At 50.9% G+C, this 18,498-nt stretch overlaps 8 protein-coding genes across 8 annotated transcripts; 6 read left to right on the forward strand and 2 right to left on the reverse strand.

The window, feature by feature from the left end:
- Window positions 1–363: 363 nt before the first annotated feature.
- On the forward strand, window positions 364–959 carry N7489_003751 (CGR1 family protein; the record flags this gene model as incomplete). Its single annotated transcript, XM_056709503.1, has 3 exons — window positions 364–418; window positions 503–648; window positions 819–959. 3 exons carry the CDS (start codon window positions 364–366, stop codon window positions 957–959), a joined length of 342 nt encoding a protein of 113 aa, XP_056567924.1.
- Window positions 960–1,379: 420 nt separating this feature from the next.
- Window positions 1,380–2,820, forward strand: N7489_003752 (uncharacterized protein; the record flags this gene model as incomplete). Its single annotated transcript, XM_056709504.1, has 2 exons — window positions 1,380–2,020; window positions 2,091–2,820. The coding sequence occupies 2 exons, from the start codon at window positions 1,380–1,382 to the stop codon at window positions 2,818–2,820; spliced, it is 1,371 nt and encodes a 456-aa protein (XP_056567925.1).
- A 166-nt stretch (window positions 2,821–2,986) lies between these two features.
- Window positions 2,987–3,967, reverse strand: tma22 (putative RNA binding protein Tma22; the record flags this gene model as incomplete). Its single annotated transcript, XM_056709505.1, has 3 exons — window positions 2,987–3,411; window positions 3,515–3,602; window positions 3,824–3,967. 3 exons carry the CDS (start codon window positions 3,965–3,967, stop codon window positions 2,987–2,989), a joined length of 657 nt encoding a protein of 218 aa, XP_056567926.1.
- A 2,518-nt stretch (window positions 3,968–6,485) lies between these two features.
- Window positions 6,486–8,129, forward strand: N7489_003754 (protein phosphatase regulator REG1; the record flags this gene model as incomplete). Its single annotated transcript, XM_056709506.1, has 2 exons — window positions 6,486–7,075; window positions 7,142–8,129. The coding sequence occupies 2 exons, from the start codon at window positions 6,486–6,488 to the stop codon at window positions 8,127–8,129; spliced, it is 1,578 nt and encodes a 525-aa protein (XP_056567927.1).
- Window positions 8,130–8,718: 589 nt separating this feature from the next.
- N7489_003755 (ELMO/CED-12 family protein) lies at window positions 8,719–10,986 on the forward strand (the record flags this gene model as incomplete). The annotated part of the gene is made up of 3 exons (XM_056709507.1): window positions 8,719–8,985; window positions 9,077–10,451; window positions 10,532–10,986. The coding sequence occupies 3 exons, from the start codon at window positions 8,719–8,721 to the stop codon at window positions 10,984–10,986; spliced, it is 2,097 nt and encodes a 698-aa protein (XP_056567928.1).
- A 325-nt stretch (window positions 10,987–11,311) lies between these two features.
- On the forward strand, window positions 11,312–13,884 carry N7489_003756 (uncharacterized protein; the record flags this gene model as incomplete). The annotated part of the gene is made up of 3 exons (XM_056709508.1): window positions 11,312–12,043; window positions 12,110–12,704; window positions 12,800–13,884. The coding sequence occupies 3 exons, from the start codon at window positions 11,312–11,314 to the stop codon at window positions 13,882–13,884; spliced, it is 2,412 nt and encodes an 803-aa protein (XP_056567929.1).
- A 237-nt stretch (window positions 13,885–14,121) lies between these two features.
- N7489_003757 (uncharacterized protein) lies at window positions 14,122–15,606 on the forward strand (the record flags this gene model as incomplete). Its single annotated transcript, XM_056709509.1, has 4 exons — window positions 14,122–14,379; window positions 14,446–14,471; window positions 14,526–14,542; window positions 14,615–15,606. 4 exons carry the CDS (start codon window positions 14,122–14,124, stop codon window positions 15,604–15,606), a joined length of 1,293 nt encoding a protein of 430 aa, XP_056567930.1.
- Window positions 15,607–15,895: 289 nt separating this feature from the next.
- On the reverse strand, window positions 15,896–18,468 carry N7489_003758 (dynamin-related GTPase DNM1; the record flags this gene model as incomplete). Its single annotated transcript, XM_056709510.1, has 3 exons — window positions 18,339–18,468; window positions 16,272–18,251; window positions 15,896–16,210 (listed from the first exon to the last, which is right to left on the reverse strand). Exons 1-3 carry the CDS (start codon window positions 18,435–18,437, stop codon window positions 15,896–15,898), a joined length of 2,394 nt encoding a protein of 797 aa, XP_056567931.1. The 5' UTR covers window positions 18,438–18,468.
- Window positions 18,469–18,498: the final 30 nt, after the last annotated feature.

Genomic DNA, 18,498 nt, shown 5'->3' on the forward strand with positions numbered 1-18,498 from the left:
GGCGGTGTAACGAGGGATTTGATGGGCCTACAGGGTGCCAAGCCACCGTGCAGAAGCTAACGAAGAGAAAGGAAACGAAGCCAGACCAAAATCAGGAGAAAAGAGTAAAAATAATAATAATAAACAGCCTGTAAGAGGGAGTTAAGAGTGGGAAATGGGAAAAAAAAAGGTGGAGTCAGGAAATTTGTGCCGAAGCATTTTCTCTCATGGACGCCAAGACATTTTATCAGATCGAGATAATCAATGAGGGAAAAACTCGGTCTCCGTTTTTGTCTCTCTTCCTTGGCTTCACGTTTCCTTCACCCCATCCCACTTTCTTGAATCTTCTTGGAATTCCTTTTTTTCCAAGTCACATATCCTATCATGTCTACCTCAACGGCTACTCCTGTCGCGCCTGCGACCGGCATGCGGAAAAATGGTAAGTGAGAGGGAAAAAAAAAATCAATGCCTAGTCCCCACTTGCTGTCCCTCATCTCCCCGACTAACCCCATCGGACTTTCAGGTAAAAACTGGCATGGTACCAAGAAAGCTTTCCGCCCTACTGCGGGTTTGACCTCATACGCTAAGCGTCAAGAGCTCAAGAAGCATAACGATGCTGTCAAGGAACTTGAACGTGAGATGAAGGAGGAGCAGGAGGCTGAACGAAAGGTATGTCGATCCGAATCCTTTTCTCTCTTGATCTGTCTCACTTCTTTGTCATTTTGTGTCCTTGTCTGGTCTCCATCTCTTGTCCACCTGTCTTCCCCATAATGATGATATTATCTCCGACAACACATCACTTCCCAAGATGGTATCACTGACCGATGAAACCCCTCCAGGCCCGTATCCAGCGCATCAAGGACCGCCGAGAAGCCAAGGAGGAGAAGCTACGTTACGAGAAGATGGCCGAGAAGATGCACCACAAGAGACTTGACCGTCTCAAGCGCAGAGAGAAGCGCAACAAGCTGCTCAGCTCTTGAGGCTGATCACGGTCTTCTCTATATCTCCGCCATAACATCTCTCCATCTCCTCCAGGACTGCATTGTGTGTATATACGTCGGCTTGTTGAGGCTTCTTCCTTCTTCCTTGTCCCTGGCGGGAAAGACTGGGCACTCATTCCGGCGTGGGCTATTCGATTACAGGCGTTTTTTCTGAGGTTAGGTCATAGGTCACTACTAGCGAGCAAGACAAATGTTTTTATATAGTCACAATCTATTCTTTAGCGTAATCATTTGTCTGGCACAGTATGGGCAGTAGGGAGGACGAATATCAGCTGCAGAGTCGCTCATCGGTCCTCGGCCTTGGCGTCATCGATCCCCCCAAACTCCACACTCCAACCGCAACACCAAGCCTCCAAGCTTCTCTCGCTTCCCCAAGCTTTCTTCCCAGAATGCACCGCCATGGAACCTCCATATAAATACGCACCATTCTCAACATCCCGAGCAGCCTCCGCCACATTCCCATCCACCCAAACCCCCACCCGGAGCCAGGACCAAAACCAGCAAGCCAGCGGCCTCCAATCCAAATCCGAGGACTTCTCCAGATTCAGCAGTCAAGAAAGCCGCCAAACAGACCGAAGAAAGTCCCGCCGCTCGCGCCAGCATGGCTCTGATGACCGCCAAATCTCCCCAAAAGGAGAGCATCGAATTGGCCCATCCCCATCCCCTCGGTCGCAGGAGCCATCCACGTTCGATAGCTTGAGGTCCAACCGTCACAAATACAGCAAGTCGCGGGACTTGCGCTTCCCTAACCCCATGAGCCACCTGACTTCCTCGGCGAGCGCGAGGGGATTGCTCCCTACATGGTCGGGAGGGAAGGATAAGGACCGCGAGGGCGATGATGGGTTGTTGAGGCCGATTACGAGAGAGACGACCCGGAGTCGCTGGGGGTCTGAATCGACTACTGCTATGTCGGATGGTCGAAAGGGGAATATGCTCGATACGCCTGGGCAGCATGAGCAATTGGCGCCTATCTGCCGGCATGAGATTCTGTCTATGGATGACCTGGAGAAGGTTAAAAAGCGGAGGAAGCTAGGCGAGGAGTATGTTTTTTTACCCGCTTTTCCTTTTGGCTTCTTTGGGCACATAGAATTGACTAGCGACCGTTTCAAGGTATCTACGGTCCGCGTTGACTTCAATTGGGACGTTAGCGACAGACGTCACCCGTCGGCTGGACTACACCTATTACAATCTGCTTGAGAAAATCACAGCGCTCAACTCGACTATCTCGTCGTTCCAGGATCTGTCCGACTCGGCATCGACACTGCTCAACGACTTCGAACATGAAACGGCTGACTTGGACCAGGATATCCGCAAACAGCTCAATGACCTCAAAGGCTTCGAACCACAGATACAAAAGGCCGATGCGTTAGAACAACGCATGAAAGCGGGCCGACAGCGCGTCGAGGAACTAGGCAAACGACTCGAGACCGTACGACACGAGATCGATAACTGGGAGCAGCGGGAAACGGAATGGCAAACCCGGACTAGTCGTCGACTACGCATCTTCTGGGGCATTGTCATAAGTGCGCTACTGGTGCTCGTACTCGCTCTAGTCCTCCAGAACTGGCCACAATTCTGGTCTCCCCACCCTGAGGCGTCACGTTTGACAGCGTCGAACCACTCTTCGCCCTCTGTGCCACCTCAGTCCGAGGCGTGGGACGAGGTCCTTGGTCTCGCAGGAAGAGGTTCAGGGTCTGATGCAGGGCCTGCTCGATATCCGACCAACCTTGCAGATCGTCGCGAGGGCCTGGACAAGGCTGGTCCCACTTCGACGGTCCGATCAGGGCATGATGCAGCAGCAGCGAAACATGATGCTCTGAGTGTGCTGGATGAATTATGAAATTTCTCTTTGTGCTCTGGGCCCTTGACCTAGACCAATTCCCTAATCCGACCTAGCTTGTGCTTCCATGGGTTTCTGGGTTTTGGGTTGTCCTTGAATTGTCTTCAATTTGTACTTTTATTTTAGATTTATGTCATGATACCCAGTCCGCAATTCGTGTTCGTCATTATACCATGGGGGCCTCGCTCTTCTTTTTCTTCTTGTCTTCGATCAATTCGATATTGGACGCCGGGATCTGCTTGCCGTGGATCTCAAGGAGCCATTCACGCAGGTCGTCACTGACATCACCCTGGACGGTGATTTCCTCAATACCTGCAGGCGAGCGAGTCACCGAAGAACCTGTAGCAAACTTCTTGCCCAGGTCCTTTGCAACCTTCTTGTTCTCCAGTCCGAAGACCTCCAGTCCAATCACGACCGTCACAAACTTGCGCTTGTTCCGCTCAACGCGTTTGATCAAGATCTTGGAGGCGGCCTTCCGCTCGCTATCGCGTGCTTCATTGGCGGCAGCTTTGGCCTCCTTTTTGGCGGCGTCTTTGGCGGCGCGTTCTTGCGCTGAGACGGAGAGTGTGGAGAGGTTGGCATTCAGAGCATCTGATGGAAACCCAGTGTTAGATTATCGGTATTTCTCGGTTTCCGGGCCTGTGAATTCCCAGATTCAGGTGATAGCGAGTCAAGCCGCATGGGAGCTTCATACCTTCAGAATATAGTTTGTCCCACAGATCCGACTCGTTCTCCTTGAGCCATTCTTCGCATTTCTTAGCGGTACCTCCAAACTCGCAGTACTAGACAAGAACCCCGCACGTCAGAAACATATTGGGATCGCCAATGGAAGTATAATTCAGATAGCAAATTATGCAGGCTCTGCGGGCGCTTTCTAGTGGCTAGTGGCTATGCCACGCACGAAGCCGGGGCCCCGATGATGAGAAGCAAGAGCGGGGAAAGGGCCCTTCACTTCTGGGGGAACTGAGAACTGGGACCGTGGGGGAAAACTCGAAGGTCATACCTCGGGGGGTAATGTGCAGACTATCCGGATCAGCGCTATATTCTCAAACGAATTGGAGTTGTGGTTTGCGCCACGGGGGTCCTCACCTCCACAGTAAACAACATGTCTTGCCTGTACAACTGGGGCAGTTTCTACCTCAGCCATGATGTATGAAAATAATACCTTGGTAAATTGTATTGGTCTAGACTGTGTTCTTCTCAGAAGCATATGGCGGGGGGCGGAGGGGCAGTTCTGCCAGCTAAGCCGGTTTGGGATATCACGTGCAATGACGGTTGTCTCCTGAGATCTACAACATACCTAGCTATACCCTCCATGGCTGCTGTTTCAAGTGGCAGACTAAGCCAAAGTGGTATGTGGTGCTTAATTGCTCATTATGGGACCATGTTACATGCTCAGCTAGGAATGGCTTTTTTAATCTCACGCCAAGTCCAGATTTTTGGACCAACGTCACTCATCACGACATTGCATATCATTGCCAATCTCTCCTTTGTCCAACCTCCCCAGAATGGAGGGGGCCACGTCCCTTATCCCCCGGTTGACTGAAACTGGGAAGTTGGTGGGGGGGGGGCGTCCGATGCAGAAAAACCCCTCGATACGAGCCGTTTAATGTGCAGCTGCCATTACGATAGAGGGCCAGGACGGGGCGCCCCAATTGGTGCCTCGGTTGACGATAGATCCGCAGATGGCTGATAAGAGAGTCAATTGCAATCTTGCAACCCCTGTCTTGTCTTGCGTTTTATATTTGGGGATGTCAAGACCGGTTTCCGCCAGCTAGCCTGCGTTATCAAGACCCTCGGAAGCGAAGCAGGCGAAGACAGAGTGGTTAAGTTACCCCTGTAGATGTGAGTGTTGATGACATGCGTCCAAAGCCATTGCAGAGACCTTCTCGGATATGATTGACTGATACCGTCGGGGGCCAATGATGATCGAATATGGACAAACGTTAAAAGAGGCCCGTGAGGAGAGAGCACATCGCACTAGCGCTACAGATCCTCCACCGAGAGGGAGTTGATGGGCCAGAACATACAATGTTATCGGATTAGACTATACCTAGGTAGACAGAGTTTCAGGTTTCCAGTTCCAGTTCCAGATACAAAGGGTCTGAACACAAGTACTTAGCACGAGCGGTTATCACTGGCTTGCGATTTGCATCGACGGCGTCTCCCAAGAACCAAGAGGGTTTTAGCCAATGACACTACTGAATTGCCCAGATGTTATGCAAGCGCACAGACAAAGGCAATTCTGTGTATGTTGTAGGTTTCTTTTTCTTTTTCTTTCTTTTTTTTTTTTTTTCCTGTGTCATGTTTGGCGCTGTCGAGCACTATCTTGCATATTCTCGAGCTGTCCGTGCATGTGTACAACATTTGAAGTTAAGTTGGAAACTGAAACTGAAACTGAAATTGAAATTGGACGGGACCTCGGGAGAATCTCAAAAGTCGAAGATGTCAATGGCTGAAGCCAAATTCTGTCACCACTCTATCTATTATAACCCTCTTAAAAGGGCGTTCCCATCTGTGCTTTTAGCTTCGGCTCGTATCTCCGGTCGATCATGGCTAACTTTTCCTTCTTTTCTTTTTTTTCCTTTTGGTATCTGGTTTGACAATGGTCTCTGATTCTGTGTCTAAAGTACAAGGATTCTAAAAAAAGTGCCTCGGTTTGCCTCGGTTCTGCCTGTGACCGATCCCTGGTCAAAATATCCCAATATCCCAATATCCCAATCTATTCAAAAGTCCAAACTGTTGTGGATCAAAAGGGGTCCGACTCTCTCTCGAAAACTAAAGTGCTCAGGCCCTGATGCATAGGCTCTAGGCCGGGCTCCCGTGATACTCCGATGATTCCGTAGACAATACCTAGTTACATATGTAGGTAGTTTATAGTATCCATCTTTAAAGCTCTATAGGTACATAACTATATAGGCATAGGTATTATAGGTATTTCTATTTGAACTACTCTGTGTATACTCTATGCCCACCTAGACGCATACGTACATTCCAACTAAAAAACCACTTGCATATCCTGTGGAGAAGAAACGGTTGATCGTGCGGTCTAGATGATCTGGTATTTTATTATTTTATTATTTTATTGTATAAGATACATACCTAGGTATAATACTATGTATGTAATAGTAATAATAGCTAACTACTTAGGTAACTAGTCTACTTTCTAGTCTAACCTTCCTAGTTATACTAGCTAGTTAACTATGTTGTAGTTAATAGACCTAGACCCAAGACCTAACTAGAACTAGAAATAGATTGAATTGTGGCAACTTCTATTGAAATATATAAATATATAAGTATATAAACATATATCCTTTATTCTTAACATTCTTTATAACTTGATCTTCTTTGAATCCAAACTTGTTATTTGCTTTTTTCCCTTTAACCTCTCCAATTCCCCCAATTCCCCAGAATCCCCCCAGAAAACCGGGAACGGTCATTATCTCCACCAGATTTTGGTTCTCTTTCGACTTCTTCCTCTCTTCTCTCCCCCCTCTCCCTCCTCTCTCTCCTCTTCTTCCTCTCATTTTATATTCTCCTTCTTTCTCCCCTTCTTCGTTCTTGGGATCTTATCCCTGAATCACCTGGATATGCCATATCTTTGAATGACCATTGCCTCGGACTTATCCTCTTGTCATTAATTACATCATCGAAAGAAAAAGGAAATGACGACGTTGTTGACTCCCCGCGAAACCCATTCGCCCTTCTCGGATCCTCTACGGTGTCCCACTGGTCCCACTGCGCAGCGTTATTTCCTCGAAGATCACGCCATCCCCAGAAAATCGCCCATGAAAGATGACTATCGCGCGAGGGACTCCTCCCCAGTCGCATCAAATCTACCTTCTGCGCTCCCTTCTCCGGGCTTCGCTCCTATCCCCGAGCAACTCGCCTACGCGTCCACTCTAAATAGCCTGTCACCGGAAAACGAACTCGTCCTACCTTCCTACGACACAGAATCCCTTCACAACCCCAAAGGACCAGAGGACGTGAGTGACGCGTCGACAGATTCACACCCACCTTCGTGGACATTACAGGCTCCATCGGCAGATGACACCTTAATTGAGGATGAGCCATCCAGGCACGTGGACTACCTTTCACATGACTGGAAGGAGGAGGATATTTGGTCCTCCTGGCGTTATGTGACGAGTCGGAGGAACGATTATAGTAATGGAGTGAGATTGGAGAATGCCTCTTGGAGGACATGGGCCAAGGCCAAGCATAATCTGAAGACGGTATCACCGGAAAGCCTCAATTGGTAGGTTATTGGTCTTACTGATATTTTGATATTTTGTTCGGCCCTAACTTTCTTTTCTTTTACCAGGCTGAAGGACTGCGATGTCACCTGGCTCTATGGGCCATTAAAAAGCTCCGTCGAACGTGCAACCTCTCTATCTCCCCCTCCAAGTCGCTTAGAGACACCGAACTCTTATCTAGACCGAAAGCCGATCCTGAAGAAGAAGACCGCGTCCGAGGCCATCCTCCAGCGGTCACTATCTCAACATACGTTACTTCAACATGCCGGGGCCATTCTCAAGGCTCAAGAAGCCGAGAACAACTGGGCTCGACCCCCTTTCCCAAGGTCCAACACAGACCTGGATCATTTGCATCACCGGACTGGAAGTTCGACCTACTCTCTCGGTGGCACACTCACTGCCTCCTCATCATCTGGAATGACGTCTCCAAGCGAACGGCGCCATATCCACTTCAACAATGAAGTCGTGCAATGCATTGCAGTTGAGGCCAAGGGCTACGAGGACGATTGGCCGGCCACCTTTGAAGATGAGCCATCTTCGGACGACGGCGTAGTCTTGATGAGACAGATCTCCAGCCGGTCCTCCCTGAGCAACTGCACCACCCCACGCAACAGCTTCAACGATGGGAAAACCATCGCCCCTCTCCCCCTCAACCACGCTCAAGTATCGCGGGGATCCCCCGGTGCTCAGACGATCCTCGACCGATGGTCCACCCCCACCCGAACACTATCACCAACTCCCTCTGTGGAGACCATACGTCCGTCAGAGCCATCAGGCCAATCAGAGCCATCAGAGCCTTCGGCAAACTTCCTTTTGGATGAGTGTGAAGATCCTAGCCTGGACTTCACGGGCAACTACCCCGATCGTGATCGCGCATGGTTCATCGAAGATGATCCAGCATCAGGTCGCCCGCTCCGACTGACTGCTTCGGGCATGATCATGCCGGAAGGCGAGTCCGAGTCCCCCAGCAGTAGTATTTTGGACCGTGTTGTGGACACCGTGAACACAGCCCGGGACATTGCCCATGTAATTTGGAATGTGGGCTGGCGCCGCTAATCTTGATCACCACACTCTGCAATATTCACGACTGACGATGATGGCTAGGCCGTACATAATGGGAAGAAAAAGCAAATAGGGTTACACTCTGTGGCGTTTTGGGAGGGAAGATGATGGATTTGATGGGACTTTTTGTATAGAATCACCTATTGATTGTTAGGGATCATGTAATGACGATAATGCATAAAAATAACAGATATTGAAACAGTCACATTGGCATCTCAGCTATATAGATAGCCCTTATGATGTATGGATCCGCATTGGGGAAATTGCGAGGTTGGGTGTGTGGTGTGTGTATATAAATGTGTAAATGTAGGGGGTTGACCTCGGGATAATGAGACTATTTCACGTTCTTTTTTCATTTCCTGCCAATCCACAACTTCCTTACTCTTTATATATGTTGGAATATCGAGAAATTAATCTATTCAGATGCTTGAAATCACTCCGTAAAAGGATCGAGATCACCGAGATCACCGTTTGAATTCCAATTGCCCCACAGTTCCCACAGTTCCCACAGTTCCCACAGCTCCCCCTGATCTCTTGATCTCTTTCTCTCCTTGAACTTCTCTTTCTTACTGGCTTCAAAGACATGGAAACCGTCAATGTCGCCGAATTGGTCGAGCGCCTGGGTAGCGATGAAGATGCCGTGCGCAAAATGGCTGTCTTCAAGCTCCAGGGCAACATCGGAGACCCGTCCTTCGCCGACATCTTCATCGCAGAGGGCGGGCTGGTTCGATTACGCTACTTAACTCTCCATGCAAGCGGGAACACATTGGCATATAGTTTGGCCAGTTTCTCGAGACTGCTCGATGTCGATAAGGGGTGGGAGTGTGTTGACCAGGAGTTGGTTGAGCGCGTGAGTTATCCTTGAAAACCAATTGCAGTGCCCTCTACCTGTGTCTTGTCTTCTCGTAGCCATGTCAGATGCTAACGCGCCTGCCCTCTAGATTGTCGAGCTTATCGTCACCCATCCCCTAGTAAACATCCTCCGCGGCGCCATGTCCATTCTCGTCTCGATTGTTTCCCACCCGTACACGGGGAACCGCACCTCCCAGGTCAACAACTTTGGTTTCCGCGCCCTGAAGCCTGCAATCGCCATATACCCCCAATTCCTCGAGATGCTCGTCAGTCGATTATCCTCCGCGGACCATGCGCTGTGTGCCAATGCGCTCCAATTGATCAACTCGCTCATGCGCGACTCGATCACCCACGACCCCGAGACGGAGTGGCCCAAGTTCATTCAAAAATTACAGGACCTGGGTGTTATCAGAGCGGTGTATGTGCTTATGCAGGATTCCGCCCTTCAGGACCTGGCGCATCCGCTGCTGGAATTCCAATCGCTCACCAAGGTCCTGCTACGCAAGTGGCGAGATATCCCCGTCAACCAGGAGAAGCCTGAGCATCGCCGCGCGCTGAAGGGAATCTATTTGGCCAGTAACCCGGAGAAGAATTCCGACGAGGCTACCGAGAATGGCGATAGTGCACGGCCCTCTAGACGACACCATCCAGAAAAGTGGAGGCGGCTTGGATTTGAGACGGAGAGTCCGGCGGGAGAATTCTATGAGGTCGGTTTCCTGGGTATGATGGACCTGGCGGACTATGTTCGCAGTCATGGGGATGAGTTTCAAAATATGCTCTTGGAGCACTCTACAAAGCCATCACGACAACGTTGTCCGATTGCTCGGGCATCATTGGCCGTCACATCCATCTTATACGAGCATTTCGAGGTGGAAAAGTCCGACATGGATGACACCAAAACATATCTCATTTCAGAGTCCCGTACGGGCTTTGATAAACTGTTCCAGCCATTGCTGTTACATTGGACCCGATTACATGTTGCCGGCTTACAGGCCTTCTTCCGCCTGTGGAAGGCGACCGCTGCCGAGGAAGAGGACTTGGACAAGCTTATCGAGCTCGTGCGCATCCTCATCGAGTCAGTGGTTGGCGGAGCTGCTCGGATTAAGGATGTTCAGGACGTCGAAGAGGAACTGGCCGATTTCGAATACCACCGATTGCGCGGGCTGCAAATGGAACTTCTTGAACTTACGTACGAGGATGCATGGGGCCAGCACTTGCGACAGGTGCGCGAGGAACTTCACCATGAGGCTCTCCAGTTCGTAAAGGAGCAACGAATCCGATCTTTGCTCCAAGGTAGCTGGTTCGCTCTGGACTCTCACTCCAAATCGGAGTCTGGCCCGGTGCAGAAGTCTACTGCTACGTACCAATACGCCCAGCTCTCTCATAACCGACGATATTTGCATTTCGGTCAATTTGACCTAATGGGCGACCGACCTCCGGAGTTGGACACCCTACCAGAGAAAAGTGAGTGTCCCTGAGTGCACACCTATACCCACGCCCATCATCTTGTATTTGCTGCTAACACCGGGTCGTACCCTCAACAGTCGATCTCTCGATCGTATCATCTGTAGTCTCCAACGTCTCTACTAACCCAGATCATTCCTCTACAGCCACCGTGAAGACCGCACCCCGTCAACCCACAACCAAGATCACCATCCACGGCTACGTGCCCTCCACAGCCACCGGACACGGAAAGGGCCACAGCCACGCCCGGTCCGGCAGCAGGACCACCCAAAAGGAGGTGGTGCTGCTCACACTGCGGCCTTCCTCGCACAGCATTGCGTCCGAATGGCTGGATGGTCTGCTGATGCTCCTCAACCAGCAACCCATCACTGCAGAGACAAGCAAGCTGATTGACCTGGTCAGCGACTATGGGTTGAAAATCCGCCTGCTTAATGTGCGGTTTGACGATGCCACATTCGCCGGTGAGGCTCCCCAGGTCCCTGCGAGGGATGGTTTGGATGAAGATTATTACTATGATGTATTCGGAGGCGTATAGGGAGTACTTTCTTCTATATAGATGTCTCTGTCTCTTTTTCTTTTATCTTTCCTGGTTGTTTGGGGATTTCTTTTGGTTTCTTTGGCTCTGCCGACTCAGATTCTGGTCAATATACCCGTTGTGCGATTCTTTATGTGTGTAATTATTCCAACAGGATATAGCTTAATATTTATCATGTACATCTACGTCTGTATCTATATTCTATCATCTATACGTCTCAACCACCTGTATGTTGTACTATAAATCCGGCAAAAGGCCCACCGCTTGGCGTCATAAGCTTATCGCACGCATATCTCAACTTCTCCAGGTCTTTGACCAACTCATCATGGACGGTCGTCCTCCTAAAAGACAACGCAGATCCAAGGATTCAAAGGATGAGCCGGAAATAAAATCAAAACGAAAACCCGTCATTTCAGATAGCTCCAGTCCTATCGAACCAACAGAACCCTTCGCGCTCTCCTCACGCCCAAAACCCTCCTACTCGCGCGGCACAACACCATCAACCAGGCCCCCCTCATACTCGCCCTCTCCAAACAAAAAGACCGAAGCGTCACCAAATCAAGGCCCAAAATCCAAGTCCCTCCACAGCTTCTTCCAGCCCGCAACAGAGGGACAACGATGGGCACCACAAAAGACCGAGAAGCAGTCCCTCCCGCCGGTCAGGGGGACTGTCGACGTGGACCTGATTGAAGATGACTACGACTCCTACGATGAAATCTTTACACAACATCTAGCTAACGAGCGAGCGGGAATGGGTCTGACGGCCATGAGCTCGAGCCAGATACGTCAGTCAGCGCCGAAGCCAGCACCAAAACCAAAGGCAAAGGCCCAGGTCAAACCGCCGCGGAAGACGACGAAACGATTTCTTCTGTCTACGGACCCTGGGGATGGCACTGCCAAGGAGCCATTGGCTGCGCAACCGGCTAATGAACCGGACCGCCGACCGTGGGCTCAGCGGTTCGCTCCGGCCAACCTAGGCGAATTGGCCGTTCATAAGAGAAAGGTCTCGGATGTGCAGCATTGGCTGGAAGATGCTTTTGCTGGGAGGCGTTCTGAGGTGAGTTTTTGAACAGCCGAGGATAACTCGGGTTTTGAGTTTGAGTGTAGTTCTGATAATCCGCAGAGGTTACTCGTCCTACGAGGTCCGGCAGGCAGTGGGAAGACGACCACTGTGTCTTTGCTCTCCGAGTCACTTGGCTACGACATTGTTGAATGGAAGAATCCCCCGGTTTCGGAATTTGGAGCTCGTGATTATCAGTCTGTGAGTGCACACTTCGAGGAGTTTCTTGGACGTGGGAACAAGTTTGGAGGACTGGACCTCGAAGATGCCAGCGAGCTCGATTCCCAGAAAGAAGAGAAACCCCGGGACCAGCGGATACTTCTTATAGAGGAGTTTCCAACAATGCTTGGCCGGGCGTCCTCCGCCCTCACAGCGTTTAGGACGTCTCTTCAGCGATATTTGGCTGCCTCTGCGAATGACCATGCCCGGGGCAGTTCTGGATCGAATCATCCACCCATCGTGATCATCGTGTCGGAGACTTTGCTGGGGTCCGCGTCCGCGTCCTCGATCTCGGATAACATGACAGTTCACCGGTTACTGGGGCCCACGATCTACAACCACCCCGGGACAACGATATTGGATTTCAATAGCATTGCACCCACTTTTATGCACAGGGCTTTGCGGTCTATTTTGGACAGAGAGGCGCGGACTTCCAGGCGTATGCAGATACCTGGGCCGGGTGTTATAGACAGTATCTCTGAAATCGGCGATATCCGCAGTGCAATCTCTTCTCTCGAATTCCTCTGTCTCAAGGGGGACGATACAGGGAGATGGGGGGCAACGTGGCCAAAACAAAGAAAGCTCGAGGTGAGGTTGCTTTGACAGCGATGGAGAAAGAGTCTCTCAAGATGATAACCCAGAGAGAGGCGAGCTTGGGCATGTTTCACGCCGTTGGGAAGATCGTGTACAACAAACGCATGGACCCTAGTCTGATCGAGGGCGATGTCGAGATCCTTCCACCGCCACCGGACTATCTGCGCCACTATGCCCGACCAAAAGCTTCGCAGGTCTTGGTCAATGATCTGGCCGACGAGACCGGGACTGACGTGTCGACGTTCATCAGTGCCCTCCATGAAAACTACATCCCATCCTGTGATGGGGATCATTTCACCGACTGTTTCAACGACTGCATCGACGCCCTCTCCGATAGCGATATCCTCAGCGCCGATCACCGACCAGGGCCAGGGGCACGAGCCGGGATAGGAACTGGAATCACCTCTTTCGGTAGCGGCGTCGACGTGCTCCGGCAGGAAGAAATGAGTTTCCAAGTTGCCGCGCGTGGTCTCCTTTTCGCCCTTCCATACCCGGTCAAGAGACGGGTTGGACCTGGAGCCGGACGAAGCCGCGCGGGCGATGCCTACAAGATGTTTTACCCAGCATCTCTGCGATTGTGGAGAGAGGCTGAAGAAATTGATGGACTGATCGACTCGTGGATGAACCGATCACTCGATCCTTTTGGACAGCAGCAGCACCTCTCTCAGAATGGCTCCGACCTCTCAGGGGTCAGTTCTTGGAAAAGTCTCCAGGTTGGAAGGTCGGCATCAGCCTATTCAAAGGATAAAGGTAACACTCCAAGTGTGGTCACGATGATGCCCCGGCATGATCTACTGCTTCATCAACTACCATATATGGCTGCAATCCGACGTCAGGACCCGGATTGTTGGCAGTTGGATAAGATCACCAGCATTCGTGTCAACCAGAACCTTCGTGATGGAATTGACGACATGGAGGAGTCTCCAGTGCCAGGATCGCGGATGAAATCATCCAGCAGTAATGGTGTTGGTCCCCGACTGGCTGAAGAGAAATTGATTCTCAGTGACGATGATATTGTCGATTGAGTGTGTTACAACATATGTGTACCATAGTGAATGAAATATTTGAAGAACAGAAACATATATACCCGGGACCCCGGGGATATATGATACTTAGGTAATACCCCGTAGTAGATTTACTTATCTCGTGATCCACTCTCTTATCTTCAGCCCCATCTTCCTTTTAACACCTTTCACCCTTTGAAAACCCAGAGGTAAGCCAATTCACATCCCTCCGTATATCATCACTCACACTCCATTAGGATGTTAAATGATCATGAACCCTCAAAACGTGGATATGATGACTCTTACCTGATCAATCGCACTCGAGTCTCTGTGAACCCATCTGGAAATACGAACTTCGCTTCGAAGTCTCGATCTCGAAAATCTGATGAGCCTAACTATGCTCAATTGAAGAAAGATGCTCCGGGCCTCATTGCTGCTGCCGCACATGCGGCGGTTCCTAGCTGGACAAGCATGGTTCTAATGGTCTCTCTTATCTTCGGCGGCTGCTGTGCCAATGTAGGTGTCTAGAGAACCTCCCGCGCTGCTATGGGGAAGTAAAACAGGGATTGATTTTGTGTATAGGTCTTCGCGCTAGAGGCGATTATCAAGTAGGTCAACAAAGGCCAATCCAGAACACAATGCTAATCCCATATCGTATCCAGAGAACAGCCTACCGCCGGTAAGTACGACAACCAGAACTAATAAGACAACCACCATCGCATATTCCTAACCAAATCCGTTCCATGCACAGGTCCCTTGATCACATTCGCCCAATTCGTTCTCTGTGCACTATTCACCATCCCAAGCTTCCTATCCCCCTCAGCCGGACCACGAGCCCTATTCCTGAAACGACGCGCCATCCCACTACGTTCGTGGGTGGTATACACCGCTTATTTTGTGAGCGTCAACCTCCTCAACAACTGGGCCTTCGCATATAAGATCTCTGTCCCGCTACACATAATCCTCCGATCTGCAGGGCCCGTCGCCTCAATGGTAATCGGCTACCTATACAACGGGAAACGCTATTCCCGTGGCCAGATCGCCTCCGTAGGGATGCTGACGGTGGGCGTGGCGGCAGCCGCCATTGCCGACGCCCAATCCAAAGGCGTGTCTATCCACATCGACTCCGATACGGCGGACACAGCCACGACGGTTACGGGCTTCACGATCCTCGCACTCGCGATGGTCCTCTCTGCATTCCAGGGGATCTATGCTGACCGGCTGTACGCGACGTACGGTAGGGATCATTGGAAAGAAGCGCTTTTCTACTCCCATGCGCTTTCTCTCCCGCTTTTCTTGACGAGTTGTCCGCAGTTGCTGGGTCAGTGGCGGGTGGTGGCTTCATCCCCTTCTTTGTTATCGCATCTGGATTCCGGGTGGTGGGTGTCGTCCAATGCGCTTGGGGGTACTGCTTTTTCGGTGCTGGGGCGGATTTGCCAGATTGAAGCCGTGAGGGCTCTCCTGACGCAGCTGCCGGTTCAGGTTGCTTACCTGGCGATGAATGCACTGACGCAGTACTTGTGTATCCGGGGAGTCCATCTTTTGTCAGCCAAGTCCTCGTCGTTGACTGTTACTATTTTCTTGAATGTTCGCAAGTTGGTTTCCCTACTCCTGTCGATCTATCTTTTCGGGAATCATTTGGCTGGGGGTGTCTTGGTCGGCGCGGCTCTGGTGTTTGTCGGCGGTGGTTTGTATGGCTTTGAGGGTGCGCGCTTACGAAGAGTTGCCAAAAAGGCTCAGTGAGATGCACATTAGATGAGTGTTCGATCTACATATCTAGACACGGTTCCTTTTGCATGTTATATATCTCGGATTTGTCTTACAGCTAGTTGCATTCCTAAGAGCTACCAATGCCACGAATAGAAGGAAAGGTATATATCGATATCATATGCAGGCCGCAATAGTTGTACATAAATTGAGATAGAAGCAATATCGTCCACATCTGAGTGGAAAGGCGTCAAGCGTGACGCAGAATCAAGATCACCCAGGCTAGCCCCCGAGCCAGACCAACATAATAAAACAGAGAACCCATCTATAACACCTCGCCCACAATCTTGGCAGCTTCCTTGTATGTTTCCAACAGCCGCTCACACTTCTCTCTCTCTGCCTTGATGCCATCATCCTCGTAAAGAAGCTCGCCAAAGAGATCTTCCTTATAAAGCTCGCTCACGAGTCTGTTCTGAACTACGTCCTTGCAGTGGTTCACAAGGAGGTGCATGACAGCCTTGGGAACCTGATCTGCAATAGTCTCTCGGACGATGTTAAAGTATGATGAGATGAGACGGCGAATGAGCTCCGTTTCGAGCATCTCACGGTCCGTGAGTGCAGGCTCCGTGTTCTCATGGGGCTATAAGATGTAAAGTCAGTCAGATGCATATAAAGCGTAACGCCTGCACAGTGGTACTTACGAAGGCAGACAAGTCACCGCCATACTCTGGTGGTGCAGCGTACTCCTCCGTCGGCATAATTGGAGCCCGAACCTCGGCACGCCTAATGCTCTGGCTAATGCTGGGCTCACCTGCATGTGGCCCTTGCCGGTTGGTGTTCATGCCCGCCGGCGACATGGCCGTATTGTGAGTGCCTTCCTTGCCAAAGAAGTAGTTCAGGAACGAGTCCCGAGCAGTGTTTGAGGCACCACCACCGAACGCAGCATGGTTAGAATGAGCGCCATTCAGAGTAGCAGCAATGCCATTCTCGCCAGTGCGGCCAACATGAGGAGACATGCTCCGCGATCCCTTAGAGGAGTGGCTTCGAACGGGAAGGTTTTGCTTGTCAGCATGTTCTTCTTCGTCGGGACCTCCCGTGTTGCCATTGGGAGCTCCCAATTCCTTCTGACGTCGCTTCTCACGCTTTCTTTTTTCCTCTGCGAGCACGGCCTTTCTTTCTTCGTCCTGCTTGTTCTGCATGATTGAAGACATGGCAGCTGCGGCGCCAAGGAAGTTCGGGTGGTTGGTGTTGATGTAAGCTCTTTGGATTGAGATCAAAGATTCTACATAAGTCGAGCATGGGCCCAGGCGCTCACGAAGAAGGTCAGATACGACCTCAATCAGCTTTCCTTGGAGTCGAGGGAAACGCAGGAGTTCCTGATTGCCGCATGTGTGGCAGATCTTGATAAGCTCCTCGTAGACCAGCTCCACGCAGCGCTGACTGGGCGATTCGAGGAGTTTGATTTGTGGTTTGACCAGCAAATCAAATGCCAACTCCGGGACGAACAGGCTGGGGCGAGGACCTGTCGAGTTTCGGATGGCCGTTCGGATGTCGGAAACAGTCAGGTTATGAGTGGGATCAATCGTTTCCAGTGAGTTCCCAAAAACAGAGTTGAAAATGTAGTAAATCCTTGCTCCACCGCATAGCTCTTTGGTAGAGATCTCCGATGAAGTTCCGTCGATGGATGAGATGAACGAGGCGGCAAATCTGGTCATCTGCTGAAGAATCAATGACCCCCGGTGTTCTTCGCCGCTGAATTGTTTGTTTCCATAGCTGGCCAACTCTTGCTGAGTCTGACCCATCAAGGTGTTCAGCCGAGCCTTGATATCCGGGAGCCTGTCTCGAATGTGAGACATCAGGGTTGTGTTGAGGGTCTTGGCCAAAAAGTGCGTACCGCAACGGTTGGCCATATTCCTGTAAGCTGGGTGATGCCGGAAGAACTCAGACTCCGCCCGCAATGCATCGGCAAGCGATTTTCCAGATTGGATATCCTGCTGAGACCGGTTGACAACGCCAATAAATCCAAGCTTCAAGGGATACACACGTCCAGACAGGATGTCCATCGCATTGGTGCCATGGTCCATGAGATCCAGCTTTGACAGAACTCCAATCGTCCTCCGGCCCATGGCATCCACCTGGCGGGCAAGCTTCAGCGCCTCGGAATTGACAAGATCGACATTGGCCGGAGAGACCGCAAGGATAATGCTGTTCGGTTTGGCGATATATTCCAGAATCAAGGTGCGTGTCTGTTTCTCAATGTCGGACGGCTGGTCACCAATAGGCACCTTTGTCAGTCCAGGCAGATCCACGAGTGTGAGGTTGAGCACATGAGGCGAGAAGATCTTGAGGTTGATCGGCTGTCTATTGATGCCTTTGTTGCTTCCTGCGATCCTTGCCGTTTCTGCTTCGATCTCTTGCTTCACTTGTCCAAAGTCATCAAACTTGCGCCCCGGCAAGTGGTGGAATTCGGCCCATTCGTGTTGACCGGCAACACTAGCAGCCGTGTGTGGGATATGGATCTCATCGGTTTCCGGCTTATCATCACGTTCACTGGGCACGTTGATAAGTTGCAGGATTAGAGGCCGCCGGGTGACAATTCCGCTACCTCTTGGTAGAAAGTCCCTTCCGACTATATTCTCTAGGACCGAAGACTTTCCGGATGACTGGGAACCGACAACAACCTAAGTGGTGATTAGTCTTGGGCTGGCCGGGCATCAAATGACAACTGCCTCTTAAACTCCGAGAGCTCTATACGCGAGCGGACTCACAATTTGGGGCAAATCCAAGGAGTCATTCCCAATGGTATTGAAGACCAGATCCTGAAGCTTGTTCACTGTCACGAGCAGATCCTCGCCCAGCGATGTCATGATGTCGAACCGAAGGCAGGCTCCTTGGAGACGCACAGGTAAGAGTTAGGGCTCGGAGTTA

The sequence above is a fragment of the Penicillium chrysogenum genome (assembly GCF_028827035.1).
Source record: "Penicillium chrysogenum strain IBT 35668 chromosome Unknown utg000002l_segment0_segment0, whole genome shotgun sequence".
NCBI lineage: Eukaryota > Fungi > Ascomycota > Eurotiomycetes > Eurotiales > Aspergillaceae > Penicillium > Penicillium chrysogenum.